Below are 17,218 nucleotides of genomic sequence, written 5' to 3' on the forward strand. Positions count from 1 at the left end.
CAGCATCCCCTCCCTGACCCAGCACGCTCCCTTTTCCCACCCAGGGGTCCCAGGACAGTGCCCGCAGGGCTGAAGAGGGGCTGCTCTGGCCCAGGCACCCTGCTCCTCGGCACCCCCTGGAGAGGGCGCAGTCCCCAGGCAGCCAGGGCCCCACCCCCAGGGAGGCTCCCTTGCCACCTGGCCTGCTCCTTGGGCGTCAGAAATGCCAAGGGAGGTCCCTCTGTCTTTCTCAAACGAGGCGACCCTGCCCAAGGTAAAACCAGCAAGTCACAGAGGAGCTGGGGGAGACCCGGGCCCGGGGCAGGCGTGTCCAGGCAGAGGTCAGGACAGCCATCCTGTGGCCTCCAAGCACGGGGCTATTTCTTTCCTAAAAGACACTTTATAAAAATATACTGTAATTGAGTTAATCATCTTCTCCCTTCCAGAAAGGGCCTGACAGGCGCTGCCCGCTGCTCACTTCTGCCCCATTCCGAATATTTTTACCTTATTTGGATGAAATGCATTATTTTTCTAATGAAAGGCTTTTTTTTCAAAGGGCTGTTTTCCCTGGTCCAGCAGCTGCCTTTATTAGGCAGCACTCACGCCGTTTTGGGGAGGGGTTTTTCTCTCCCTGAAATCACGCCAGACTCTGTCCTCAAAGGCCGAATTCGGTGCTCAGGACCCACAGGGGCAAAAGGCCTCTGGGCCCCAGGTTTCCATCCCTTTCTCCTCCAAGCTTGAGCCCAGCGACCCTCGAGCTACTGCCCCCGGGTTGGCGAAAACTCGCCTGGCGCTGCCCACCCCAGGGAGAGGGGAGGCCCAGCTCTCGAGGGAGGGGCGCAGGCAGGGACCCGGCCAGGGCTGGCACTTTGCTCCCCCCCAGCACCAACCCCAGGAGCTCTGGCTCCATTTCCATCCCGGGGCAGCTCCTCAGGTCTCCCTGCTGGTCCCACAGGAGGAGGGGCCTCTGAAAAGTCACAGACGACGGCCAATGTGCACCGAACACTAAGGGGGCGCAGCCTCTCAGTCACCAACCTGCCCAGCATCCAGCTGTTTCCGTTCGCCACGGAGGGTCCGCGGCACAGGTCACGGAGTGGGACCCTCAGTCACCAGCACCCAGCGGCTGGGACACAGCTCCTGGCCCCTGCTGGTCTGTCTCTTCCGCCTGCCTGGCTCCCGGACACTGGGACCCCTGGGGTCCGGCAGGGCAGGGTCCCCTCATCTAGGCAAGGCTAGTAGCCCCTGGGAACTGAGAAACCTACTGCTTCAGGGACAACAAGGAGGCTGGGGACAAGGAGGAGGACAAGCTGTAGTGGTGACCCGCAGCCTACGCTGTGTGTGTCCCCAGGGAACAGTGGCTGGAAACACGGGCCAGAGGAGCATCCTGGGAGGCTGAGCCAGAAAGACACAACCTGTGGGCCAGAAACCAGACCGGGCACTGGATGCCCCCGAGGGTCAGGGTCAGCAGAGTCACGGTGTCCTGCTGCCTCCACAGGCCCCTGGGCCTGAGCATCCGGAAAGGTTTGCTGCACGGGGAGAGGAGGCTCGGGCTGGGGGTGAGATGTCTTCTGGGACAAAACAGCCCCGGTACCAGGTGTCAGCCCAGCCACCACATCTTCCTCCCTCCCCAGGGCACGGTGGGTGGCCCAGAGGGCACTGACTGCCCCGCCCCGCCTGCAGCAGCCGCCCAGGTGCTCCTTCCAAAGCCACTGTGTCTACACGACGCACGCGGACGGGACGCCACAGTGCCCACGGCCCCCAAGCCTGGTGCCGACACTCGGAGGCTCAAGTGCCCCTCGGCAGGAGCTCCTGGCCCTGCTTTTCCGGTTTGGCCAAACGCTCTGTGAAAGCTGGAGGGAGACAGGGAGGGCAGGAGCCAGAGGAGACGGGAGGAAGAGAGGAGGACACACACCCTCCTGGGAGACGTTCATCCATTTAAGGAAGGAGAGCTCGTCGCACTCGGCAGCAGGTCTATATACAGTAACAAGAGGTCCCTTCTCCTGCGGGCAGACACCCGGGACCCAGGAGTGAGCCCCTCCGGTTGCGGCTGAGCAGCCGAGGAACCTGCCCCGGGACAGCGCCCGCCCGTCGGCCCATCCGCAGGGGCTGCCGAGGCCGCTTCCCCGCCTCGGGGCGACAGGGTGCCGGGAGCAGACAGGGAGCCGCAGGCAGGAATTAAATAGTGGCAACTTGTATTTATTACAATTATATACAGTCCTATCTTATATTCCGAAATCTATACATGATCACACAGATGAACATGTGCCTCCTGGCGGGAAGGACAGAGGCGGCCGTTGGTCAGGAGGCCCCGGTGCCCGGCTCGTCATGGGACTAGCTGGGCCGTTACGCGGCAACGGGGGCGGGCACAAGTGCAGGGTGGTTTCGTTTGCCTGGGAGGACAACGGGACATGGCTAGGGCTGGGGATAGGCGCCCCAGGGCTTTGGGGACAGGGCTGGGCAGACGCCAGAGGGACCACAGCTCCTCGTCTGCCGAGGAGCCGGGAGGCAGGTGAGGACACTAGCTCTGGCCATGCGCGGTGTCACGGTAGTCAAGACACGCAGCAAACACACCCTGGACAGGACGCCTGTCTGGGAGAGGGGCTGGCAGGGGCTGAGCTAGGAAGTGGCAGGCTGGGCTGGCGGGCAGGCAAGAGGGGGTGGTGGACAGAGCCGCGACCCCCCACACCGCCGCTGGCCGCAGGGCAGCTGAGGACAGCTCTGGCCCCCGCCTGGGCTCCAGGCCGCCCTCCCGGGGCCGTGGCACGCCGCCATCACGGGGGAGAGGCAGGTGGGGGCCCTAGTCCCGCTCATTCTCGTTGCTGGCGCCCTCAGGTCGCCGCAGCTTCTCCACCTGCTCATTGATCTGCCCGTCCCCACCCCGGCGGTCCTCCCTCTGCACCCCCAGGCAGTCCTCCTCATCCACGTGGCTCACGTCGTCGTCCTCATCCTCCTCGTCCTCCTTGTCCTCCCTCTTCTCCTCCTCGCCCTGCACCTCCAGCCTCACCTGGCCCTTGACGTCCACCACCTCCTCGCCCTGCTCCTGGGGGCCCAGCAGGTGGTACGTGACCGTGGAGCCCTCGGGGCTGTGGCCCTCCTTCCCGGGCGAGGACGACGTGGACTCGTTGCTGACTGGCGAGATGTCGCTGCTGCTGTGGTGGTTCACGGCCGCAGGGCTGGAGGGCGACGGCGACTTGACCGGGATCTGCCAGGAGGGGATCTTCGGGGCCGAGGGGGACGGCGGGAACTGCCTCCTGGCAGAGGAAGCAAGGGCGGAGGTTGGTGGCAGCACCTGGGATTCCCACCCTTGGGGGCTCGGCCACGGTGGCAGCTCCCCCAGGGCCACCCACCAGGGGACTGGAAGGAGCCCTCCCTCCCCTCTTTTCAGGAACAAAGCCTGTGGCCCGTTGCAGGTGCCACTGGAGGGTCCATCTCTGGGACAAGCCCGAAGTGCCCTGTGCTGCCGCAGACCGCCCCACTACACCCAGGGTGTCTCTGGGCCCCACCTGCCGTGGGCGAGGACGCTGCCTTGGCAGCTGCCAGATGGCTGGGCCCAGGGGGCCCGCCACGCCCCAGAGCTGCTTCCTGCTCATCTTCAGCACTGTCCCTACCTCTGCCCAGTGGCCAGGAGAGGGAGAAGGTGGGGAGCCCAAAAGGCCTAAGGCTGGGGACCCCAGACACCCGGACCTCAGTTCTCACCTGACTGTGGCCTGGGCAAAAGGTGGCGGCGGGGAGCCCCGGCCACTGGCCAAGGGGTCAAGACATCAGAACCAAAAGGGGGACGCTGGTGCACTTTGCCAGAAAACCTCTGAGCTCCACACTTGGGATAGGGAAGAGCGGCTCTTTCTTCCGCTCCTGGGCTCCCTTCCTGGGCCCTGGGCCAGCAGCCAGCCCAGACCAAAGCCAATTCCAGGAGGGACCTGGAGGTCAAGTCTAGCTGGCAACGACTCAGAGGCAGAGCTCTTTGGCAGGCGGGCCCATCTCTGAGCCAAGACGACAAAGCCCTGCCCCGTCCCACCAGCGCTGGCCTTGGCATCAGCTCTGCAGCCTGGGACCTCCCTTCAGCGGGGCGCACACGCCAAGGCCTGCTTACCCACCAGTGTCACCGCTGCTAACGAGAAATCCAACATACTATTTTCTCGCTACAGTGTCACCTGACGGCCTGCTCTGTCCCCCAGCCTCAAGGGCACTGACCTGGATGCTAGAAAATGGAGGATCTCCCCGAGTGACGACCCGTGGGCCTCTCCCTGAGCTCAGCCCTACCTCTTTCAAGCACACATTCTTTTCCTCAGGGAGGACCAGGAAGTGGGTGGCCTGGAAAATGGGGTCCCCTGCTCCTGACCCGTGGTGAGGGGCCCACCTGCACCAGCTGCTAGGCCAGCGGGAGATGAGCGTGCCCCCCGCAAGCCCACGTGGGTGCCGTGCCGGCAGGACGACCAGCCATCCCGGGTCCCAGGCCCAAGAGGCTGCGGACACCAGACTTTCGGTTGGAAACCAGGACGGTCCTGGGAAAACCAAGACAAGCTGGTCACCCTACATTCGGGCTGTGCTGATGACAATGTGCTGTCACTGCGCAGGGATGACAGAGGACACCCAAGAAGCTGGAGGGGAAGGCAGGGATCGGTTCCGCCTGTGCCTCCCGTGGCCGAGCTCTTCAAACTACATGGGCACAAAGACCCCTGGCCCTCTGCAGGGACTTCTCTGGGACGAAGTCGTGACTGAGAGGTCTCCCAGGACCCAGGGCTCCCTGTTTCAAGATGGGCCAAACCAGGACGTTCTCCTCAGCTCAAAGGGCCCTGCTTTTCAGCTCAAGCTGTCCTTGACCAGGTCTTGACAGGTCTGGGGAACTGTGTCGATTTTAAAACTCTTACGGGTGCCTTAGACCGTCACCCTGGAATGGGGAGGGGGCAACCAGGGAGGAAAGTTAAAGCTCAAACCGTCCTCACACCCAATGCCTGCATCACCCGGCTCAGTCAGTGGCCAGACAGGGGCCCTCAAGGAGACCCACCCCAGACTGTGACCAGCCCAGGGACTCTCAGTCCCCTGTCCCAGGCCCGGCCTGAACACAGTCGGAGCCGTCTCTCCTACCGATTTAAAAGAAGCCCTTTCAAGGAGTTAATTTCCGACTTGAGTTCATTGATGTTCTGGGACTCCAGGATCCAGTTGGTAGATGTAGTGGCCTGGAAGTCAAAGCACAAGGATCAGAGAGGGGCCCTCCAGCCCACGGCAGGAGGGGCTGCGGCTCCAGGAGGGCCCTGGGCAGGAGCTGCACACGAAGGGCACTCTGGGTCTGCTCTCACAACCCCCGGAGAAGGTTCTGCCCATTCGGGGATCTGCCTGCCTGTGTCTCTCTGTTTACATGACGACACCCTTACAACAAACATTCCCACAACTCTGTTGGGACATCTGATATTAAGGAATCATTACATGTTTTTAGGTGACATAGGGGATTATGCATTTGCAAAATAAAATAACAACAATAAAAGAGCCCGTATCTTCTAGAGAGAGAGGCTGAAGAGTCTGCACGATGATGATCCAAGGTCTGGGATTTGCCTTCAGCTAGCCTGGGTGGGATGCTGGGGATGAGGCCGCGGGGACACGTGGGTCCAGGTCCCACCCCCTCTGTGTCTGTGGGTGCTTGAAATGTCCATTAAAACAAAAGACAATAAAATAAACCCAGACCATCCCTACACCAACTTTCCCTCCCCCTAAATCCCTCTCCCCTCCGAGAGAAACCACCACACACAGAGGTACACTCACTGCCTCGACACTGGCAGGTACCTGGGCCTGGCACCTGGCACCCACCCATGGTGTCGGGGAGGCCAGTGGCAGCTGAGCACCTGCCCGTCCCATTCCTGCAGCTCGAATCTCAAGCTGGCCTAGAAGACAGGCTTTGCCATGAGATGCGACTCGCCACACTTCTCGGAGACCTCCGGCTCCACAGGGTCAGGTCACCAGCGGCTCCTCGGGGCCAAGGAGGATGTCCCCAGGCCATGTGCCTCTGTCTGCAAAGCTACCTGTGGGCCACGTCCCCCATTCAAGCCGTTCTTCTGGGATGCCTAAAGGCTCAGCAGAGAGAAGCCGCCACGCGTACACCCTGACTTCAGTTCCTTCCCCAGAGAAGGCCCGGGGCAAGGGTACAGCCACGGTCTCTGACAAATGCTCCCCTCCAATGCACACCTTTCCCTTTGAGTGTGACACTGTTTTCAAATAAACGCCAGAGACCCACGCCTTCCTCTGGCCAATCTTGTTGGGGCAGACGGAGAAGGGGACAGCCGAGGGGAGCTGCTGGTGGCCAAGCTGCCCGTGAAGCGTGTTTATGGAGGACGATCCCAGACACGGCGGCCTCAGTGCGAGGTCCCATCACCCAGGGTGAAGGCCACCCTGGCTCGTCGTCAAGTGCACAGATGACTGTGTGAGGCTCTCTCTCCAATGCTGCTACGCACAAGCTGGACGCGGGAACAGTCCCTGGCTGTCCCCTGCCCGTCTGCCGCGGGTCACAGGCTACCTTGCGGAGGCCTGGGCCCTGATGTGGGTGGGGGCGCGGTGGGCTCACCCGCACGAGCAGCCCAGTGGGGCACCCCTGCAGGGGAAGCCCCTCGGCGGGGCTGCGGGTCCCAAGAAGGAGAGCGGCGGTCCGGGGGGAGCGCAAGCGCACTGACCCCGCACGCTCCAGACCACCAGACCGCAAGGGCCCGGGAGCCGCTGTTCTGGCTCCTCCGAGACCTTGAAGGCCGCGGCAGCCTGTCAACAAGGCAGCAACTTCCACTCGCCGCCTGCAGAGGACTCGGATTTCCAAACACATATGGTGCCAGATGCCAGGATTTAGAAATAAAATCTGACATCTGGGGCTTTTTAGCCAGTCTCTTTAAAAAACAGTTGTAGAAAACTCACAGTCTTCAGTTTTATGTAGGATTTTTAATTACTTAAAGCTCTTCTTTTTAATTTTTACAGTGCTCCAGTAGGAGTTTGGAAGTCAGATATAAAACTTACATTACAGCTGAGAAAACACAGGTCTGGGCCTTTGGTTTATGGGGTAACCGAAGTCCTCACACACACGGGTTCGGACGCCAAGCCAGTGGCCCCGCTGCAGACGGGGCGGCAGAAAAACCAGCACAAGGACACTCTGAGCAGCCACTCTCACATCAAGCGCAATCTCAGTCCCTGCCCCTTCTTAAAACGCAACATGTGGCATTAATCTCGTGCACAAGGCCTGAAAACAGTTTTCCAATTTCCGGAATAGCTTCTGGCCATGGGAAGGCCAGCGGTCTGAGAGATAACAGGACAGCAGGCGGGAGACCGCGGGCCCTCCCAGCTACTCCACGGGCTGCCCGCGGGGCACACAGAGGCTGGAGGTGGCCACAGGTACCCACAGCCACTTGGGCAGGAAGGGCAGGCAGCACCTCCATGTGGGATGGCGTTTGGGCAGAGGATCCTCAGGGACCTTCTTCACAACATGCGCCCAAGATTCCACTGGAAATGGGGAGAGCTGCATTTTATTGGTTTTTGCAAATGCAGAAGATTTGAGCACTGGCCCAAATCTGGTTGTGCAGTGAGGGATGGCTTTCCGCGGGAGAGTGACTCGGAACGAGACCCTGCAGAGAACAGGCTGCCTGGAAGCAGCCTGGAGGCAGCACCCACCGGCCACACAGCTGGAGAGTAGGGAACAGAGATGGGGAGGCCACTGTCTCCTGGGCCCAACCCATCCAAGACACTGCCTCGGGGATGATCCCTGTCACCTGCCCACAGAAGCCAGGGCCTGCAGCACCCTGGGAGCTGGCTGGAGCCAGGCACCACCGTAAGCATGCAAACAGCCCAACAAAGTAGGTGCCATTGCAGCTCTGTTTTATAGCTGAGGAAACTAAGACTCAGAGAGGTTAAGTAACTTGCCTGTGGTCACACAGCTAATGAGGGGCAGAGCCAGGATTCTATCCCAGGCAGTCTGATCCTACAATGTGACACTGCCAAATTGCTTCAGACTTGGGCAGGGAGGCATGGAAATTGCCTCGGTCGATCGCGGTTGGTTCTAACTCCTTTAGGGTCACCCGCACCTGTGAGACGGGCTTTAGATAACCTGCCCACCGCGGAGCAGTGTCTGAGATGGAACGCTGGTAACCCAGCAATGGCGTGTCTCCCCTTTGGTCCCAGGAATCCCCCTGGGCAATGTTGTGACCGCAACACAACTTGCAGGTGGAGGCTGCCCCACGTCTGTACCAATGGCCTCCAGAATTGCAGGGATGTGGCTGCCACGAGACGTCTGCAGACAGAGGGTGGCTTTCCCTCCCTCCTGTTGGGAAGTGACAGAGACAGAAAAGATGGCCTGGATGGTTAAATGCCACGCCGGCCACACAGCGACTGCCTCCTTTCCCTGTCGGGGCAGTGCCATTGCTGCTGTGTAACCCTCTGAAACCTCTGAAACCAGACGACGTCAGGCCCACAGAGGGCAGCCGGCTGGGCACCGAGGGCAGGAGCAAAGGGCTGTGGGGCAGACCCGGACCTGGGAGACCCAGAGGGGCAGGGACACGTACCTTGGCGGCAGCCAGCTCATGGGCGAGCTCCTGGACCTTCTGCTGCTGCTGAATCAGCAGCTCTTGGACAGAGGCGAGGGTGGTCTGTAACTGAGTCACTGGGAGAAGAGAGCAGGGGCGACACTGTTGAACTGATACTCAAAGATCTTCCCTTCTCTCTGTCCACACACCTAGGAGCTTCCCGTGTTCCTGCTCCGTGTAATACATGTGCAGACCCCCCAGCCCCGCGATCCATCTAATTTATCTGCGCTCTGGGGAGTCTGCCCGCGCCGTATCTAACCTCCAGTATTTCTACTTTATCTTTCTATTGTGCAGTTGTCCGTGGTCAACAGTATATCCGTCCAGAGCCTCTCCCCTCTAATTACTGCTGGTTATGATTTGCTCAGCTCTCCCTGCTCCTACAATGCCACATCCCTCATCTCCTGGGCCTCACAGTGTCCTTGTGGAACTCAGAGAAAGTCTCCGATCCTGGCAGAGACGAGTCTCAGGCCTCGGCAACATCCAGGAGCGGTTAAAACTGCAAGTCCCGTTTCCCGCTGCTCCCTCCTCCCTCCCCACCCGCCCCAGCCGCCTGCAGAGTTCCCGGGGTCACGTGACCTACGTGGCCTTGGCGCTGCCAACGTCAGCCTCCCAGCAGCCAACGCCAGTGGGACAGATGTGCCACAGGACTGCTGAGGGCTTCTCGAACGTGCCCCAGAAGGATTCGGACTCCTGCCTGGGACGGGGGGCTCCTGCCTTCCTTGCCTGGGTTTTAGATTCCGAGCCTCCGTCTAGTAAACACGTTTATAAAGGAGAGGAGCCACCTCTGGTGCGACAGGTCCCAGCTAATCTGGGCCATCACTGGGGCACTGGGTAATGAACACGAGCCCTGTAGAGTCGATAACAGAGGAGGTGGCCAGGGTCCCGGGAGCCACAGTAATTACAGACTCTCTTGACCCTGCGTTGGATTCTTAGAGGGAAGGGGGAAAACCACTGAAAACCCCCCTGAAAACCTCATAGAAGCAGAAATTAAAAATGAACTTTACAGCCCTTAGAAAGGCTGTCATTTTATTCCCCTTATTAATATTCTGAGGTTGGGAGCCTTTCCGTAAAAACATAATTAATTGAGGCCGCGCCGACAGTAAACAAGCAATTTCAAATTAAACTGAAATGACGGCGGCTTCATTTGCAAATGTGAACAGATTCTCAGAGCAGATAAATGAAGTCACCACATAAAGTGGAGACGGAGGGAGAGGGGAGGGGGCAGAGAAGGGGCTGCTTGGGGGAGGCTTTGAGGGGTGACTTGATGGAGTCATTAATCTTTACCTGTCTGGGCCACGCTGCCAGTCAGCTCGGAGAGACTGGCCTCCATCCTCTCCAGCTGCTTCCTGTCCTCGCGGCCGCCCAGGATGAGGGGGAGCAGGTACTTCTACGAGAAGCGGGACGGGGTGAGGAACGGGCACGCGCTAAGGTTATCCTTCAACAATCTCCAATTCTGCTGCCCAACTTTCTCCGTCATCCCGGGGTTTTGGAAACCCCAAGCAAACACCATAAATGAACAAGATATTTGCAAAGTTACGAGACAGTGATTACAACCACGTAAAAACTCTGCCTGAATAAGGACAAAGCCCAGGCAGGAACACGGACAAAAAAGTCAGTTTGATCTGTTGTGATGGAGAGCTTTTTGGTTCTTTTATTTACTTTTCTTAATGATGCTGTAATACTTCAGTACAAAAGTTTTTAAATTCTACTTTAAAAGTTGTACGATAAAAACGTGGAAGGATATACAAGAAATTGACAGTCCTGGTGGCCTCCAGGGAGAAGTGAAAGGTTTTCGCTGCACACTTTTCTGAATCTTTAACATTTTGATGTGAATGAATCACTCATTCAGAAACAAATGAGTAAAATTAAATAAACAAAAAATTACTTGAGAAACTAAAGAAAAATCAACAACAGATTTCTGGAACCCATGGTCCTTTACTAGGGGATAACAGACAAGCATTTCGAGGCTACTGGAAGAGCCTCAGTCTTTTTCTAAACTAAGCCTGAATCCTCAGAACAAACTTCCTTTACTTAAGAGTCAAAAGTGGTCAAACCCCCCAGAACTGAAATCCAGGGGCAAGAGGGAGAAGATGGGGCAGGATCAGGAGAAATTGGCTCTGGGGACAAAGACAGCAGGTGCTACAGGCGACCCAACAAGGGTGCCTAGAACGGGGACCCAGATGAGAGGACATCTAGGAAGAAGGCACAAGGGTGGTGTCTGGTAACTGGCTGTCAGACTCGGAGGGGAGGGTGTGAAGGCGTAGAGGTGGGCGGGGGCCACTGGCGCTGAGAGACAAAGCCCTCCCCCGTGGTGAGACAGTGAGACCAGCTGCCAACTGTAATGGGCGGTGCCACAGTTAGGGCAGCGCAGGCCTGGCCAGGGTTGCCAGGGGATAACTTTGGTTTTTAATCTATCTGGGCACTGGATAGGAGGGAGGCCAAAAACTTCTCCATTAAGGTTTCTGTACCGGGGAAGGAAAAGGTCTCTCGCAAGGGCTTTGTGGGAACTCATTTCAAGAGCGACTCTTAAGTGAAGATTATTATTTAGCACATATATAGAAGCATTTTCTATTTTGCAAAGTGCTTTTCAACCATGGTGTGAGTTACCACCCACACCACCCACAACTGAGCTGAAACTCACCAAAGGCAGCCTGACGTTTCAGGTTGAAAATGTCCTAATTATGAAAGTCAAGAAATTCTCATATGTGTAACCAACTAAAAACCTCATTTCTGAGATCAGAAATGATCCAAGACCAGGAAAGAGCAGATACACTACCCCAGCCTAAGTCTTTATGTATTTATAAAATAAGATGATGAATTCTTACTGCTGCTACTGCTTTTTTTTTGAGACAGGATCTTGCTCTGTTGCCTGGGCTAGAGTGCAGCGGTATCATCACTGCAGCCTCAAACTCCTGGGCTCAAGCGATCCTCCTGCCTCAGCCTCCCGAGTGGCTGGGACTACAGGCATGTGCCACCATGCCCAGCTCATTTTTTTATTTTTTGTAGAGACGGGGCTCTTTCTATGTTGCTCAGGCTGGTCTGGAACTCCTCCCCTCTAAGCCTCCCAAGCAGCTGGGACTACCAGTATGTACCGCTCGGCTCTGATTATAAATACTAAAGTAGAGCAACGGCGCACAAAGCACTTTCCGCAAGCCAGGCATGGTCCTGAGCCCTTTCCAAAGGCACCAACTCCTTTCATCATCATGACAACCTCATGAGGTAGGTACTATTATCTCCATTTCACAGATGAGAACTGAGCCGAGGACACATGGCTCCTAAGGGGCAGGGCCAGGGTTTCAAGACAGGCAGCGGGGCCGGTGTCCATGCTCTCACCCACGACGCCACTCTCTCTTACGCTGCTCGCCACATGCCGGACACTGTTCTAAGCACCTGCCGTGAACTGTCAACGGATGGACCTCACAGTCCTCCTGCAAGCGGAGATCCGAGTGGAGCGTGACAAGAGTTGGGCCGGAGCCTGCCAAGCTTCCCCAGCAGGGTGGGGACTTGCCCCAGGCGTCTCCCCCAACCTCCACCACAGCCTCCACACTGCCACCGTGCTCCAGGGCTGAGCAGGGCAGTGTCTCTACACAGCAGCCAAGGACCTGTGAGACGGGGGCCAAATGCCACAGGGTGGCAGCGGCACAGCACATGCGGCTGCTGAAAAGGTGACTCACCTTGTAGAGCTGGTGAAAGCCAAATGCGATCCCTGCCATGATGATGGCCAAGGCACCGTAATCTCGCCATCGGGAACCTGCAGGGCCTGAGGGTGGGAAAAGAAGAAGCATTAAGAGAAGTGGCACACACCGTCCTCCCCCTAGGGGAGCGCAGGCACAGTGCCTCGGTGGCACTGTCTCCTCACCCCCAGTGAAAGGCAGCCAGTTCCAGGAAGACAGTATATGGTTGTCAGCAACAGCAGTTCAGCCCTGCCCTCCTCTTCCCAGGCTCTTAGAGCCACCTGCCTCAACCAGTACAGGAGTGATAGCCAGTCACCAGCACTGCGCACTGCTGGGCAGAGGTGTCCCGCGGTGAGCTAAGTCCCCGGAGTGGGGAGTTAGGTGGCAGAAGTGATCTGAAGACCTATGGCCTGGTCTCTACCTCCAGGGACCAAGGATCTAGAAAGGAGCTGGTGAGCAGACTCAGGTGTGTATCGGCACACCTACGCGTGGCCCTACCAGAGCCAGGGGACACACCAGGGGCCGCTACGGAACAGAGGGGGCTCGGGGTGAACAAGACGAGGGTAAGGCCCGTGGTGAACCAGATCTCCCTGCTCCGCTCTCACATTGAGCCAGCAGAGGAGATGCAGTCTACAAATGACTGAGCAAGGCAACTCCGGAGACTGAGCGATCCACCCACCCGACAGGGGTGTGAGAGTCGGGTGGCAGGGAGAGGGGCCCTGGAGGAGACCTGCCGTCCTGGGGGCAGAGGAGGAACAGGCACAACGGAGAGAAGGTGGGTCGGTGTGGACCAGGCGAGCACCCCCGGCCTTACCAAGGGAAGAAAGCTGCCCTGGCCCAGAGAATTGCAAGAACAGGGTGCTCAGGAGAACAGAACAGGTCGCACAAGCTGGGAGAGCAGAGAGGAAAGAGGCGGAAATGGTGGGGCCGGCTGGAATGTATTTCATAAGCAGCGGGGAGTCGCCAAAGGGTCTGCATCAGCGAGTGCCAGGGTCTCGGGATGTGGGAGGCTGGGGTGGCGGGATGGTGAGCGGAGGCTCCCGCAAGGGCCCACAAAGGTAGAGGGGGCTGGGCTAGGACAGGAACCAAGAGCCGAGCCATCTCAGGACATACTCTGCGGCTGTTGCTGAGGAACTTGAACGGGAAGGAGCAGCCTCCTGGCCCAGTTCTCCCTCGAGCCCAACTCCTGAAGGCAGCTGCAGCTCCCAAGGGAGAGGAGAGGAGAGGCTCCCGCATCCGCATCCGCCTTCAGGGTACAGCCAGAGAGCATCCGCATCCCAATCTCACCGGCCCTCTCAGGTGCACAGGAAAGCGTCGTCTCCACTCTGAAGCCCTCCAGGAGCGACCCTGAGGCCACCTGACGGTTGCTCTGCCTCCTCTCAAGGGATCTGCCCTCGGGAGGGGCAGGGGCCACTGTTCCCAGAGTGGCCAGTGGTGTTGGACAGAGCAGCATGGAATGAGATCACAGCGCCATGGCCAGTTACCCAGAAGGCACCGTGGCCGTGAGCCCCAGGGGAGCACCGGGAGAAAGGGGGAGGGGGAAGAACAGCAGCGCTCCGCTACTCAGACCCTCAGGGCAGCATCACAGCCGTCACCGCTCACCTGTGCCTGCAACCTCCCGAGGGCTGTGCCTCGTCCTGGTGCTTCATGACCAGAGGCGAGGGACGCTCTTCAGGACAGGACGTGGGCCGGTGGGGAGGAGCTGCTGGCACATGCAGCCGCCCTGGGATCCCACGCAAAGGCCTCCAAGGGGTGAGGGAGACACCCCTCGTCCCTGGCTGCTGAGCGGGGTGAACAGGGGGGCAGGGCCTGGCGTCTCTACGCTCCCTCCCCGGCCCGCCCTGCCCGTGGACTCCACGTGGGATTCCCCACTGGGGCCCAGCCCGGGAGTCTCAGTCACAAAACCGTAGCCAGCGCACGGCCTCTCCCTCAGCCCTCAGCGCCCGTTTCTGTGCACTTTTGGAACAGGTAATAACCACCACGGCTTGTACACCGAATAGCGGGGTCGGTCCGAGGCACAAAGGCTTCCTCCACCGCCAACAGCCACGTTCGTTGTCTTTTCCCGAACCACCAGCCCACCGGGAAAGCCACTGATGGTTTCTCATTTCCCCTATTTCCCAACCTCCTTTCTCCACAGCTGCATAATATTCCATTTAACCTCCCTGCTGAGGGGCATTCGGCCCCCTTCCAGTCTTCCGCTCTTGCCAGTGCTGCCATCTCCCGCACAGGTACACGCACACCTGTGACCCTCAGGACCCCAGGGGCTGGGTCCAAGCGCATGTGCATCTGCAGTTTTGAGAGCTGCTGCCACACCGCCTACGTGGGGGTCCCAGAGTTCACCCCACCAGCCCGTACACGGCGGCTGCCTCCCCACAGCCACGCCAACACAGCGCGTGAGTCAAACGCGGAGATTCCTGCCAACGCTCTGGCGGGGAAACAGAATTTCGCTCCAGTCCTAATTTGCATTGATCTTATTTTGAGTAAGGACTGAGCATCTTTTCATCAGTACTTCCTTTTCAGTGTACTGTGCATTCTCCACTTTTCTGCTTGATTTCTTTCCCCTCATCACCTTAGAGAGACTTTTCATATCGCAGGGATATTAGCCCTTTGTGATATGAATCGCAAATACCTTCTCCAGTTTATTTTTATTTTGACTCCGCTAATGGTGTTTTGTGGCATGGAGACATTTTCCTGTTTATATAAATTTATCAATCTGTTCTTTTATGGGATCTGAGGCTTGTGTTACGCTAGCGAGGACCTCCCCTCGCCCTCCCTAGGCTGTGCGGTGACACGGCGTTCACCTAAGAAATCGTCTCAGGAACCAAACGGGACAGCAGCAGACGTCCCCGTCCAACATGAACTGCCTCTCGTTGAACAGGGAGCTCTGAGGCCACTGAGGCAGATGGATCTTTCACCTTGACCCTGAGGAGCCGGACACTCAGAGTCTCTGTTGGGGCTCCCTCTGTTTCCCGTTTCTCTACGAGTCAGCTTTGCTCGGCACGCCAGATGCAACATCTGACATCTAGTGCGAGTTCATTCTGAGGAGGAAAAAGCGAAGCTAGAGTAACTCTGCCACTCGTTGAGAGAGTCGCTGCGCAGGAAGGCTTTCATCCACGCCCGGAACACCCCTCTGTGCAGCCAACATCCCCAGAGAAAACATCTTCAAAACGGGGCCTGCGTCCAGAACATCGTATTCACCACTGATTTCCAAACACCCACTAATCTCTTACAAGAAGTAGTTGTAACCAAGATAAAAACTTGACCAGAACCCAAAGTTTGCTGGATCCTTCTGCTCTCCTGCAAACACGTGGCACCACGAGAAGCACAGCCTTTTCCTGTTGGGCCTCTGAGCCGCCAAGGCTGAGCAGACCAGGACTCTCCCACGGTTGCCCCCACTTTCCAGAGCCCTGAGCTTCTCCAGCCCCTAGAAACATCTGTGGGCCCCTCCAGCCTCACCCTTCACCCCTCACTGTTCCTTGTCCCTGCCATGCTCACATTAAGAACATTTTATTGCCCCCTGGTTTTCATTATTAATGAAAAGGGACCAGAATGATCTTTCCTAAAGTTCAGAGAGTCTATAAAGACAAGAAGCTGAAATGCCATTTTACTCGTTTTGGAGATGTGTGATACAATTCTGTCTTGTGGCAAAATGAAAAAAGAGAAAACTAGGATGGAGACGACCCTCACCCATCGCGTGGCTCTCAGGGGTAACAGACCAGAGCTACCGCAAGAGCATCAGCGTGACCCAAACTGGCTCAACCCCCCAGCCACAACCACCTGCATTCCTGTCCCTGCCCACCGATTTTTTCCAAGTCCAGTGTAGACCCACGAGGAAACTGAGAGCAGGGCCCCTGGGAGCACGGCCTCCTGTCACCATGCTCCCCAAATGTCCAGAATTACAGAGACAAGGGCAGAAATGGGACCAGTCACTCTTCTGCTCTAGCTGGGTAAAGAAGATGGATGAGTGAGCTCTATAAAAGCTTCAGCCCCTCCAGCGTGGAAGACAGATGCCGGCCTGCCCTGCACACAAGGCAGACGAGTGGGCAGGAAGCCTGGGGTCAAGTCCCTGGTACCACAGCACCAGCCAGATGCTTCCCAGAGACATTTTTCTCTTCTTATCAAGCACTTTACTGAAAATGGCAGAGCTCTGCTAGCCCCAAAGAACCCAGGAACAATGACATTCCAACTCTCGCTCAGATCCAAATTGTCTACGGCATTTCCCCAGCAGGCATGACTGGCTGAAGGCTGGCAGCATGGTCACTCACCGAGGCCACATCCTGGGTGTCTCTGATGGCCGCAATTAACACCCGCACGACTGAGCAGTTCTGAGACTGCCCTCAGGCTGTGGGTTGCAATGAGGTAGGGGGTACATCGTTGTAGGGAGAAGGGTGTAGGGCTCAAACCCAACATCTTTCTTAACCTTCCAAGGACTCCATGAACTAGCATGAGCTCTGACAGTCCCCATGGAGGTCTTTCTGCCCAGGGGCTCAGGTTGCAGGTGAAGCCATGGTAGACAGAGCCCACGTCAGGACCAGAAGAGCTGCATCCCACGGCTCCTTAACTGTTCACTGAACACCAACAAAACCAAGAGTACTCAATTTGGTTAACTGTATCTCCAACAACCAAGAAATTCTCAGCTAGCAGAGAACAAAGATCACCCAGTAGGAACACATGCATGGGCCTGGGACTTGTGCACACAACATGGCAATGTTGAACCTGAAATCACTAAGTCATGGACTCAGCCATCAACGCCACAGAAATCCTACAATCCAGGAAGGTTCATCAGCAACGCAGAGCTGAAGCTGTCACAAAATCATCCTGCTGAGACAATATGCACTCCAGTAACGTGCTAGCTGACAAGAGAGAGAAAACTGTCCTGTCCGTGGGGAGGCTGGCAGCCCATGCACGGGGCAGGGCAGTGGCAGACACTGGGCAGGCCAGGTGAGGTCCCCTCCACACTGAGCAGAGTGGGAGGCCTGACCCCACACAGCAGTGCATCTAGCTCCTCAAATCAGCCCA

General features: G+C 57.6%; 1 protein-coding gene across 1 annotated transcript in view; it reads right to left on the reverse strand.

The window, feature by feature from the left end:
* Positions 1-2,154: 2,154 nt before the first annotated feature.
* Positions 2,155-17,218, reverse strand: part of PEX14 (peroxisomal biogenesis factor 14) — a 130,219-nt gene continuing 115,155 nt past the window's right edge. Inside the window, exons 5-9 of the mRNA XM_012662628.1 lie at positions 12,200-12,285; positions 9,810-9,912; positions 8,505-8,602; positions 5,065-5,156; positions 2,155-3,230 (exon numbers count right to left, since the gene is read on the reverse strand). Coding sequence (XP_012518082.1) covers positions 2,777-3,230; positions 5,065-5,156; positions 8,505-8,602; positions 9,810-9,912; positions 12,200-12,285 — 833 coding nt within the window. The 3' untranslated portion in view covers positions 2,155-2,776. The remainder of the gene's footprint in view (positions 3,231-5,064; positions 5,157-8,504; positions 8,603-9,809; positions 9,913-12,199; positions 12,286-17,218) is intronic.

The sequence above is a fragment of the Propithecus coquereli genome, unplaced genomic scaffold, assembly GCF_000956105.1.
Source record: "Propithecus coquereli isolate 6110/MARCELLA unplaced genomic scaffold, Pcoq_1.0 Scaffold77, whole genome shotgun sequence".
In the NCBI taxonomy this organism is placed as follows: Eukaryota; Metazoa; Chordata; class Mammalia; order Primates; family Indriidae; genus Propithecus; species Propithecus coquereli.